The sequence below is a fragment of the Petromyzon marinus genome, unplaced genomic scaffold, assembly GCF_048934315.1.
Source record: "Petromyzon marinus isolate PM22_M1 ecotype Great Lakes invasive population unplaced genomic scaffold, UKy_Petmar_22M1.pri1.0 PM_G_Scaffold_99, whole genome shotgun sequence".
NCBI lineage: Eukaryota > Metazoa > Chordata > Hyperoartia > Petromyzontiformes > Petromyzontidae > Petromyzon > Petromyzon marinus.
Window position 1 is genome coordinate 58,042 of NW_027423056.1, and position 13,252 is coordinate 71,293.

The 13,252-nt window shown below is 43.6% G+C and overlaps 1 protein-coding gene across 2 annotated transcripts in view; it reads left to right on the forward strand.

Moving 5' to 3' along the window:
* Positions 1–383: 383 nt before the first annotated feature.
* LOC142905302 (uncharacterized) overlaps positions 384–13,252 on the forward strand; it is a 36,584-nt gene continuing 23,715 nt past the window's right edge. Inside the window, exons 1-4 of one of the 2 annotated variants that reach the window (XM_076063290.1) lie at positions 384–756; positions 3,029–3,069; positions 4,842–5,016; positions 8,421–8,637. In XM_076063290.1, coding sequence (XP_075919405.1) covers positions 4,853–5,016; positions 8,421–8,637 — 381 coding nt within the window. In that variant the 5' untranslated portion in view covers positions 384–756; positions 3,029–3,069; positions 4,842–4,852. The remainder of the gene's footprint in view (positions 757–3,028; positions 3,070–4,841; positions 5,017–8,420; positions 8,638–13,252) is intronic. The other variant, XM_076063291.1, reaches the window with a different exon arrangement.

The window sequence follows — 13,252 nt, forward strand, 5'->3', positions numbered from 1 at the left end:
CTTCTGGAAAGACAAATAAATTAAAGCAGATCTAACAGAGCCCAGTGAGCCTTACCCTGGTAAAATTAAACACGGCTTGAGTTTATGAAGCGCTTTGCTGCACTAATAAATCTGAATGTTTGTTTTAGTAACCACCCACCCCCACACACCGAGTTGGCTTCAAGTCTCAGCCGTAGTGGGCGGGGTCACACTAGGGACGAGGAGGGGGCGGTGCTGTAGTAGGCGGGGTCACACTAGGGACGAGGAGGGGGCGGTGCCGTAGTGGGCGGGGTCACACTAGGGACGAGGAGGTGGCGGTGCCGTAGTGTGACCCCGCCCACTACGGCACCGCCCCCTCCTCGTCCCTCCCCTCCCCCTCCTCCTGCCGCTCTCATCAACTCCACTTCGCTCTCTCTCTCACAGCTCCCATAATCTCTCTCTCCTCTCTCTCTCCCCTTCTCTCGCTCATCCGCTCCGTGGGCCCCTTCGCGCACACGACGACGGGACTACGCAGCGGTGACGGGGCCCGTCTGAGACCGACCGTAACCGAGGTCCCGGCCACACTGCCGTCGAGTTCTGTTCACGCTCCCGCCCGCCCCGCCCGCCCGCCTCCCGGCTTCCAGGGAGGAGTGAGAGACGGCAAGCAGCCAGCAGCAGCAGCCAGCAGCCTGTGGAGTTACAAGGTTTTGTCTGGAGACCCCGTTAAGACAAAATCCACGACTACAAACAACCACGTGACCAGCACCACCACCACCAGCACGTGATCACCAGCACGTGGTAATGGCTACCTTTTGTCGCACGCTGCTGCTGTTGTCGCTGTCTGTGTGAGCAGCAGCAGCAGCACGTGGAGGAAGTGGGGTTGGTTGCAAGTGTGGAAGTGGAGAGAGACGGAGAAGTTTGTACTTGTTTTGTTCACGATATTAATTATAAATAGATGGTGATGCTGCTGCTTGCTTGCACAGCGTCACAAACTCTTGCGGTTCTGCGAGGTCGCATTCGTAAACAACAACACTTTGTAAAGTTGTTGCGTGGTGTGAAGTAAACAAGTTTATGTCGTCCGTGATGATGGTGTGGTTGTTGTGGTTGTTGGTGGTGGTGGTGGGGTGTTCTGGGCTCCCTTATTTATGTTTAATGATTGTTGTTTGTGACAATCTTTGAAGCCGTAGCAGCTATACGTTGATGATGGTGTGGTTGTTGTTGGTGGTGGGGTGTTCTGGGCTCCCTTATTTATGTTTAATGATTGTTGTTTGTGACGATCTTTGAAGCCGTAGCAGCTATACGTTGATGGTGGTGTGGTTGTTGGTGGTGGTGGGGTGTTCTGGGCTCCCTTATTTATGTTTAATGATTGTTGTTTGTGATAATCTTTGAAGCCGTAGCAGCTATACGTTGATGATGGCGTGGTTGTTGTGGTTGTTGGTGGTGGGGTGTTCTGGGCTCCCTTATTTATGTTTAATGATTGTTGTTTGTGATAATCTTTGAAGCCGTAGCAGCTATACGTTGAACAAGTCGGATTGATGAGTAACTCTGATAACTTGGCACAAGTTACATTTTGATTTTTATGCTTTCGTGACTGCAGGGATTCTTATTCTTGGTTCTTTTTGGTAAAGTCACCACGTAGAAGGGAAACTATAAAATAATAAAAATATAACACAAAATTCTCACGACGTTTCGACTGCAACACAAGCAATCATCATCAGGTGTGAAAACCACAGCAAGAATATTTTGTTGTGGTTTTCACACCTGATGATGATTGCTTGTGTTGCAGTCGATACGTCGTGAGAATTGTATTATTTTATATTTGTATTATTTTATTGTTTCCCTTCTATGTGACTTTACCGAAAGAACCAAGAATAATAATTTTATTGTTTTATATTTTTATTATTTTATTGTTTTATATTTTTATTGTTTTATTGTTTCCCTTCTACGTGGTGACTTTACCGAACGAACCAAGAATATTTTAGCACAAGTTGTGGTGGTGAACGGGGCCTTTGGCGTTTGTGGTTTACGTGGCTGTGTTATTGTTTGATTTATTGTTCTGATATACAGCACCTCTAATGTATTTTTGCCGTAATTACGGTACTCTTATTCGTAGTTTAAAAGTAACGTGTATAGATTTTACAAGTTCTAAGTTACGAGTGAACGACTGTGTCTGATTTTTCGTGGCTAACGTGGCTGTGTTAATGAGCTCCACGTGGTTAATACACGTGGCCGATTTACGACTGCGGTCATTTATAAAGGTGTATTATAAGTGCTGTGTTTTACAGTATAAAGTACCACCACCACCGTGTGTGTGTACAGACGGTGGGAGCGGTTTAATAGGACGTGTGATAATATGCCTGACACATTTCTTTGCATTTTCTACATACGTGTAAAATCTATGACACTCAAGCGCATGTTTAAATAACTTTTGCTGAATACAAATACGGGCATGTTACATAACGCTTGAACAATGTAGTATTGAGATGCTGTGAATCACAATGGATGACGTAATTGTTATGGCGAGTGGCTTTTTAACAATCGATTCGGCAAAACAAAACTGAAACCTTTTAACAAGGATTCATGTTACTGCATTAACCACATACTATGATAATAAAAAAAAACATACTATGATAATATATGATGCATTGTCCTTGAAACTGATTGGTCCACACCAAGGGATGGCTTTCTTGGTGTGGACCAATCAGTTTCAAGGACAATGCATCATATATGATCATAGTATGTGTTTTGTTTGCATTTTGACTGCAGGTATTGTGGTTAATGCAGTAACATGAATCCTTGTTAAAAAGGTGTCAGTTTTGTTGCCAGAAAAAAGGGGAAAAAACACTATTATTATATTTTGGTACTGGCAAAGGAGGTCTAATGATGGAAAACGTTGATCCATCTGAGCAGTGTCCGCTCACTCTGGCTGACACGTGTGTACTCATTGTTGTATTGTGTCTGTGTGTGTGTGTCCGTGTGTGTGTGTCCGTGTGTGTGTGTCCGTGTGTGTGTGTCTGTGTGTGTATGTCTGTGTGTGTGTCCGTGTGTGTGTCCGTGTGTGTGCAAGCAGGTTGTTGTTGTTGTTCCTCCCCCTTTGAAACTCCTGCCAAGGTGCTTACACATAGAAGAACTTCAGTGTACACCATACACAGCAGGTTGCAACATCCTTGTACAAACACACACACACTCACACACTCATATACACACTCACATACACTCATACACACTCATATACACACTCATATACACTCATATACACACTCACATACACACTCACATACACACACACATACACACTCATATACACACTCATATACACACTCACATTCACACTCATATACACACACACATACACACTCACATACACACTCACATTCACACTCATATACACACACACTCACATACACACTCACATACACACTCACATTCACACTCATATACACACTCATATACACACTCACATACACACTCATATACACACTCACATACACACATATACATACACACATACACACTCACATACATACACACATACACACTCATATACACACTAATATACACACTCACATACACACTCACATACACACTCACTCACATACACACTCATACACACTCACATACATACACACATACACACTCACATACACACTCATATACACACTCATATACATACACACACACTCACATACACATACACACTCACATACATACACATACACACTCATATACACAACAACGACAAAGATCCCCCATATTACCTTAACAGACTGTATACACACATACACACTCACATACACACTCACATACACACTCACATACACACTCACACACACACTCACATACACACTCATATACATACTCACACACATACACACACTCACATACACACTCACATACACACATACACACTCACATACACACACATACACACACTCACACTCTTACTGCATTACGCCAAGAATGCAGTAAGTGGTCAGATCGTAAACATTCGGGATAATTATTCACCCAAACAAAAATTATATCGTACGTACTGATCACACCCCTAAACTCACTTAAGTCATGTACTAAGGTGTGTCTTGATAATGTTAACTGGTTACTTGACGGAGTGACCACACCCCCCCCCCCACCATACTGATAGATGATTTTTAAAAAAACGAACGGATCAATGAATGACTCATCACGTGCTAATCACTCATCAACATCCTGTTGTCAAGAGTGATTTAATATCACTTCTCTGTGTAGTAATTTCATGGCGGTACAGGGCTTGCACAGTCAGTGCAAGATGTATTCAAAGAGCACTGCCCAATTTTAAGTGAACGTGAAATTGCATGCAACAAAGTAGCAAACGTGTTACGTTGAACTGGCAATTGCATTTACGTAGATATTGCGTTTTACATAAGCATCACATGGAGCTACTGTGTTTGTAATATAATGGTTCCATCTGCTTCGTTTTTATGAAATGTTTTATTTATTTAAAGCATCATGATCATACATTACTGCTGCTAACCACTAAATGAATACATTAATTTCCTTTCAATTTGTGAATATAGGTGCACGTGGCCATGCGAGATCTGAAAGTGATGTGTGTAAGGGCGGTCACACGCCTATCACTTGATTAATTGCAGTTTTAAGTCAGGGTTGAATGTTGACGCATTGATCCCCATTGCCTTGTGATCTCTTAAGTGGCCGATCATTCGTTGTTCCTAACAAATCGCCAGTCCACCGACGTTGGAGAATGAGTGGCTTCGCCTTGACCTAACGAATGTACCTGCATCAACCCTGACTGCACACCCCACCCCCCTTGTTGATGTAACAATATAAATCCTTAAAACGGCCTAGCAGCGCAACGTCCCACTGCTCTTTATTTTGTTGTCGTTCCGCAGCAGCCCGGAAGATGAAGCCCCGTGCGCCGGTACCACCGCTGACGCGGTCCCAGTCCCAGACTGGGACCCCCAACTTAGACCCACCGGACGGTGGCGACGGCCCCCCAGTGGACAACGTGGAGCTCAACGTCATCCTGCCGGGCGGGGCGCACCACGTGGCCCGAGTCGACGGGAGGTGCGTGTCGTGCACTTGGATTATTTACACAAAGATAAACAGACAAAGATCCCCCGTGTAGCCTGTAACAGACTGTAGGGGCAAGTGCTGCTAGTGAGCAGCACACAAAGACAAAGATCCCCCGTGTAGCCTGTAACAGACTGTAGGGGCAAGTGGTGCTGTTAGCGAGCAGCACACAAAGACAAAGATCCCCCGTGTAGCCTGTAACAGACTGTAGGGGCAAGTGCTGTTAGCGAGCACAGACAAAGATCCCCCGTGTAGCCTGTAACAGAGTTGTAGGGGCAAGTGCTGTTAGCGAGCACACACAAAGACAAAGATCCCCCGTGTAGCCTGTAACAGACTGTAGGGGCAAGTGCTGTTAGCGAGCACACACAAAGACAAAGATCCCCCGTGTAGCCTGTGACAGGCTGTAGGGGCAAGTGCTGTTAGCGAGCAGCACACAAAGACAAAGATCCCCCGTGTAGCCTGTAACAGACTGTAGGGGCAAGTGCTGTTAGCGAGCACACACAAACACAAAGATCCCCCGTGTAGCCTTAACAGACAGTTGGGGCAAGTGCTGTTAGCGAGCACTTATGAAGGCCGGAACGGTACACGAGGGGGTGGGTGGCCAGCACCACGCCCGACCGCCTTTGTCTCCCCAGTGGCAATGTTTTTATCCACCGCACCAGGTACTCATTTGAGGCTGAGTCGACCTAGGGGAGGCCCGGGACCCGTTCAGATAATCGTCACCGGTGTTGGCCGTGAGCGGGAATCGAACCCGGGTCGCCAGGTTCATAGCGCAGCGTAGCGCTAACCGCTACACACACACGCACACTCATTCCATTCCTGCGGGGATCAAGCGATGGATGGGTAAGCATTTTATGGCCGCCCAAGTTTGGCACAGGCGTAATGGGTTCCGTAGACACACCTTCGTATAGACAACTCCTTTATTACAACACAGCGCTCCCCGACAGTCCTGATGCGCTGCTACAGCCCTAGGGACACGGCCTACTCCCAGCGTGCCGTGACGCTGGCAACGCTCTCGGCTCCTCCGCTGTGATCACCCTAGGGGGGGCTGACCACTGACCCCGGCCCAGGGTCTACACTCTGGTTTCCTCTGACCTCGCCCTTATAAGGGCGTAGGGCCGGGGAGTCCCTGAGTGGAGTTTAATGAGAGTGGTGAGTGGAGTTTAATAAGAGTGGTGAGTGGAGTTTAATGAGAGTGGTGAGTGGAGTTTAATAAGAGTGGTGAGTAGTTTAATGAGAGTGGTGAGTGGAGTTTAATAAGAGTGGTGAGTGGAGTTTAATAAGAGTGGTGAGTGGAGTTTAATAAGAGTGGTGAGTGGAGTTTAATGAGAGTGGTTAGTGGAGTTTAATAAGAGTGGTGTTTAATGAGAGTGGTGAGTAGAGTTTAATAAGAGTGGTGAGTGGAGTTTAATAAGAGTGGTGAGTGGAGTTTAATGAGAGTGGTAAGTGGAGTTTAATAAGAGTGGTGAGTGGAGTTTAATGAGAGTTGTGAGTGGAGTTTAATAAGAGTGGTGAGTGGAGTTTAATAAGAGTGGTGAGTGGAGTTTAATAAGAGTGGTGAGTGGAGTTTAATAAGAGTGGTGAGTGGAGTTTAATGAGAGTGGTGAGTGGAGTTTAATAAGAGTGGTGAGTGGAGTTTAATGAGAGTGGTGAGTGGAGTTTAATAAGAGTGGTGAGTGGAGTTTAATGAGAGTGGTGAGTGGAGTTTAATAAGAGTGGTGAGTGGAGTTTAATGAGAGTGGTGAGTGGAGTTTAATGAGAGTGGTGAGTGGGTTTAATAAGAGTGGTGAGTGGAGTTTAATATTGTGGTGAGTGGAGTTTAATGAGAGTGGTGAGTGGAGTTTAATGAGAGTGGTGAGTGGAGTTTAATAAGAGTGGTGAGTGGAGCTTAATAAAAGTGGAGCTTAATAAGAGTGGTGAGTGGAGTTTAATAAGAGTGGTGAGTGGAGTTTAATAAGAGTGGTGAGTGGAGTTTAATAAGAGTGGTGAGTGGAGTTTAATGAGAGTGGTGAGTGGAGTTTAATAAGAGTGGTGAGTGGAGCTTAATAAGAGTGGTGAGTGGAGTTTAATAAGAGTGGTGAGTGGAGTTTAATAAGAGTGGTGAGTGGAGTTTAATAAGAGTGGTGAGTGGAGTTTAATAAGAGTGGTGAGTGGAGTTTAATAAGAGTGGTGAGTAGAGTTTAATGAGAGTGGTGAGTGGAGTTTAATAAGAGTGGTGAGTGGAGTTTAATTAGAGTGGTGAGTGGAGTTTAATAAGAGTGGTGAGTGGAGTTTAATAAGAGTGGTGAGTGGAGTTTAATGAGAGTGGTGAGTGGAGTTTAATAAGAGTGGTGAGTGGAGTTTAATAAGAGTGGTGAGTGGAGTTTAATAAGAGTGGTGAGTGGAGTTTAATAAGAGTGGTGAGTGGAGTTTAATGAGAGTGGTGAGTGGAGTTTAATAAGAGTGGTGAGTGGAGTTTAATGAGAGTGGTGAGTGGAGTTTAATAAGAGTGGTGAGTGGAGTTTAATAAGAGTGGTGAGTGGAGTTTAATAAGAGTGGTGAGTGGAGTTTAATAAGAGTGGTGAGTGGAGTTTAATAAGAGTGGTGAGTGGAGTTTAATAAGAGTGGTGAGTGGAGTTTAATGAGAGTGGTGGACGTGCTGCGTGGGTGGGCGAATGATCCACGGTAAAACTGGCTCCACGTGGAATGTTTCTGTGCTCACACAGCGGGTTTTAAATGCATTAAAATAAATGTGTTATTTTCACGAAGCATAAATCTTCATGGCCGCGAGGTCAAATTGCCCTCTTTGCAAGCAATTTTATAACGAGCTATTTCCAGTTGTCTGTAATGTGGTCATCTTTTGGGTGATTGCATCTGCCGGCGTGTTATTTTTTTGGGGATTTGTTAAATGCGCAAATAATCGCTATGGATATAATAAACACGCCATTTTATTTCTTGGAAAACATTTACGGTCATTTTGAATACAACATTAAAAATATATTTTGTATCCATGCAACACGTTTTAACTTGTTAAGCCGTGTTTGAAATCCATGAGTGTGAACAAGACGTATGATTGATCCCCCTCCTCGTAATACGTTAGGATGGTGAGTGTTTTGAAGATGCATTGTGTACAATTTTTTACTTACATTCCATACTCATTGCTATGGCCCGTAAACAGTAATTTAAATTACACTCCACACATCGAATGTAAACATGACACAAACGCATTCGCGAGCGTTCATAGCCAGACTGTAAGAATATCACGCTGCATCTTTTGAACAATTTTCTGGTTTCTAAATTACGAGTCGGGCCTCAGTCGGGAACAACAAATGTCCTGCGCATTGCTCACAGTTTGACGTTGACTTGGAGCTGCGGTCTGTGCTGCTGCTGCTGCTGCCCACGTGTTGCTGTGTGAGCAGCAGGACGGTGATGGACCTCCTGATTGAACTCTGCGGTTCCTACTGGTTGAGCCCTGACGGCCACACCCTGGAGCTGCTATCGAGGGACGATGCATCGCCTCTACAGTACGGGCCCAGCACACCGCTGGGGGCCCTCGGTGCTGGGACGGCCCTCCTCAAACCTCGGCCCGCCGGCGATGACCGACTGGAGAAGCCGATGCAGCCCGTTGTCCCGGAGGTAAAGCGTTGATTCGCTGACGCGGCCTCGTCGTAGACAAGACTTTGTACAGTCGAAACGCGCTGAAACCTGCGTAGAGATCTCGGAGTGACAAAGCTGATTAGCAAAATGGACGTGTAAGCAAAGTGGCCCGGTTCATGCGTACATGCAAATAACTATTATTAGATGAATTATAAGAGTTTGAAACTACACTTTGAGCTAGATGTGGCTATGGGTGTGTGTTAACACAGCATGTGTGTACGTTGTCAGTACACAATTTTAGTTAAATTCTCCTTAAGTACATTTTAGACGTCATTGCCTTCAATTGGTTAGCTTCTACATTAGGCGTCTTTCACACATTTCCTCGGCCGTGTCGTGCTTGTTGACACTTTGTAGAAAGTCTCGCGTGTTGTTACAGGTAAAAGGATGTTGTACAGTTTTGTATTAGGGTCCATCTGTGGATTACCGTGTTATATACATGGCTCTCCGATTTGACCTTTGTGACAGTGTGCCGGATTCATTTCTGAACCTTGCACGCATGCTGCCGACTACACCGTCACGCGATGAGTATCATCGGGAAACCTTGACCCTTCGGGTCAAATCTACTTATGAATGGAAATATTTGTGAGACTGGATTTGGTTGGATTTTGGTATCTTGACTAATGAAACATGATGAAATGCCATTATCACATCATGCCTCACTGGATGCACCGGTTGGTGTTACCCGCCAGTTTACAACTTGCAATTTATCAATCTTTGAAATAGCGTGATCAACCGGACTACGCGTTGATTGTGTTTTGACCGACCGACTGTGTTGCTTTATATGGTTTCCAAATGTTTATAAACCCTGTTTGTCTGGTATGCTTCTCTCTCTGTGTCCCCTGTTGTATCTGTGTTAGTTCCCCAGTACTTGGGTGTCTGTGTATACATCTGAGGTTATGTGTCTCCCCTCTCTCGTAAATTTAGCTCTTCTGTACCTGATGATGGCTGCTTGTGTTGCAACCGAAACGTCGTACGCTATTATGTTATTTTATTATTTCTTATTTATACGTGACTTTGCCGACAAAAAAACAAAGAGTAACTACATTTTGCTTTGGCTCAGTTCGCCTGCAGATCATGTTTTTACCAGGCTATACTTAGCATTCATCCAGTAGAAAATTTATACTGAATGATGATGCGGATGATGATGATAATACTTATCCATGGGTGGAATATGCTATGCAAACATTCTTATTTAAATATTTTTTTTTACTTTTAAGCATCTTGTATAAACATTGCAACCTAATTAATTTTAAAGGAAAATATTTCCCTCTCGTCACTTCACCGGCTGTGATTATATTTATCACTTGCATTCAGTGAAAAGGATGGATTGCTTTTAGATCAAAGTATTTACGCGCCATACTTGGCTTTATTGAGAAGAGAGAGTTGGACCGTTCCGTTCTTCTGTGCAAAGTTGAAGTCTGCTTCGAAAAGCGTACGATGCTTTTTGTTGTTAAATCTTTTAAATTTGACTGCCTCGTTACTTGGTAGTAATGAGGAAGTCAAATTTCCTCTTGGAAATATGTGAATGGTTGGAGTAAGATTTCAATTGGTAAAAGGAGACCGGCAGTCTTATGAATAATACGAAGGGCTAAGATGCAGCCACTTTGTGTGACTATTTGAGTGGGACTGTGGTGGTCAGGCAGAGTTGGAGTTGGTCAGTTTAACACGTAGCAGGCTTTCGCGACCAATATCATCCATCATAGAGGTTTTTGGGTTAGACCGCGTATAAATATATAAATGTTGTGTCGTGAAAACCCGCCACCACCCGACACAGCCAACTAGTAAGGGCTGTCGCGTAAACAGAACGTGGACGATTCGTCACTAGTACAGCACTCGTGTGTAGTGTATAGTGTAGTGTATAGTAGTGTATAGTGTAGTGTATAGTAGTGTATAGTGTAGTGTATAGTAGTGTATAGTGTAGTGTAGTGTATAGTAGTGTATAGTGTAGTGTCTAGTAGTGTATAGTGTAGTGTATAGTAGTGTAGTGTATAGTGTAGTGTACTAGTACAGCACACCGGTGTGTTGGGGAGCCAAGCCACAACATTTACAATCTGAGTACGACGTTTTGCCAGTAATTACAACCAGCTTCATCAGGCGACATCCAGAGTTGTGGAGAAGTCTTCCTGTCTCGTTCCTTACAAGGAGGCGTAGATGCGTTTACTTTTGATTTATAGCCAGGTCAGCCTATACTGTCATAGTTTTATGCAACTGTTTCCATATTTCCTACTTTATTGACACCAACACAAGTACAATTAAATTACAATAATGAAATGCTCTTAAACAGAGATATGGATACATATTGGTAATTAGAGACATGTGTTTTCCATGATATCCAAATCTATTACGTATTTCCAATTCTACTCTGCATTGTTTAGTCTGAAATGTAATTTAAGCATGCTTAGCAACTGCAGGTGCTTTAATCCTGGGGATCAGTGAACAAGGCCTTGATCTTCTCTCCGGTGGTGGCTTTGCATTGTACACCAGGATCAGGGGCTAGTTTAGAATGTTTAGCGAGTATGTAAATGTTGTGAAAGCCCAATTTTACCAGAGGCCATGGTACATTAGTTGATATTCTACCAAATGACAAAACGTCTTAGATTTTATCTTGTGATGGTTGTTTATTGTATACTAGACACAGAGGCATATAGCTGGATACAGACCGATAACCTTTGGTGCATTTATTTTCATCTTACAAGTTTAACACGTAGGCTTTCGTGACCAATATTATTCATAATAAAGGCTTTTGGGTTGGATCGCGTTATTTATAAACGTGTCGTAACCCTTATTGTTAAATTAATTATATTGCAACTACAATTCCTTATAGGGGAAACTATTAGTAATTAATAACAATTGAATAATTACCAATCTATTATATAATTACAATACCCTCCCCCTATCCACCTCTAATCGCTGTGCCTGATATGAGTTAAATGATGACGTCACCCTACTGCTGCTCTATTTAAGACCGGGAGCAAGCAGAGAGGGCTTCACCATTCTGGCGAATTGCCCGATGATGCTGGATCTAATCACCAGCGAAACGTCGTATTCACAATGTTGTAAATTATGTTGTGGATTCACTCTTCAACGCGCAAATGGGCTAAAGTAGTGAACTAATTGTCTTTTACTCTTTGGTTCTATTCGGTAAAGTCACCACGTAGGTAAAAAAATAAAACAATAAAATTCTCACGACGTTTCGGCCACAACACAAGCGGCCTTCATCAGGTGAAGGGATCAGGCTGTCTCGAGGACAGCGCTGGAGTGAAACACAGCCACGCTCAGACTACGACCTTTAAGTTTGGCTGTGTTTCACTCCAGCGCTGTCCTCTAGATGGGCTGGTCCCTTGACCTGATGAAGGCCGCTTGTGTTGTGGCCAAAACGTCGTGATTTTTGTTTTATTTTTTTACCTACTACGTGACTTTACCGAATAGAACCAAAGAGTATGGATCCTTGCAGTCACGAAAGCTTCAAATCTAGAATATTTTGTCTTTTGTGAACGTGACACATGTTTACTGCTTTGGCCATGTCGGGTGGTGGAGGGTTTTACGACACATTTATAAATAATGCGATCTCACCCAAAAACCTTTATCGTGAATCATACAAGTTACACGATGAATTTGCTTAGTTAGAGGCTCTCCCCAGGGGTACAAATGCATGCATCCTGTCATCCAGGATATATGGAATATTACACAGCAGCATTTGTTAAGCAGGTTATATACTGGTGATGTGACCCAGAAATTCGAAACCAGCTTACTTTCTGAAATCATGCTTTGTCTGCACTGCTGGAAAATATTGGTCTGGAAGGTCCATAGGCAGAATGGATGAAACATCATTACAAAAAGGTTTTTGTTGGGACTGAGCATGAGCCCAGTACAGAGTCACAGTACAAGGGGGGGAACAGAAAGACAAAACATAATTTTACAGTCTGTTTATTATGTATTCATTACCCATGATCCTCCACCACAAACTTGAGTTTGTGTATAGTTTTTCTGTTTTCTGCTGCTGAATCCACCATAGCTTTAATGGTGCTGCTGTTCTAAACAGCTGGAAACAGCATTTGTTTAAAAGGGCAATTCACAAGGTCGAAACTGGTGCAGAGTTTTCCTGCAAAGGCAAAGGCCCCATTGGGTGAGAGACAAATACAATAACATTGTTATTTGTGTGAAGAGGTGGGCTTCCTGTCCCATTGAACCTCCACTACAGCACATCGTGAGGTTTTAGACTGTAATTCAGACCAAGTGTAACCCAGTTTTAGTCCCCCTTAATCCACAGCCTAGCCCAGTATTTCATTTTTAAATGGAGAAATTTAATGAACGTTGACAGCTGGATCCTAAGAGGGTAAACAAAGACGGGATTTTTTAACTACAGCATTCAATTCGTCGATCCTCTACTTAAATCTCTTAATTCTAGATTTAAAGCTTTCGTGACTGCAAGGATCCATACTCTTTGGTTCTATTGGGTAAAGTCACGTAGGTAAAAAATAAAATAACAAAAATCACGACGTTTCGGCCACAACACAAGCGGCCTTCATCAGGTGAAGGGACCGTGCTGTCATGAGGATAGCGTTGGAGTGAAAACAGCCAAGCTCAGGTCATG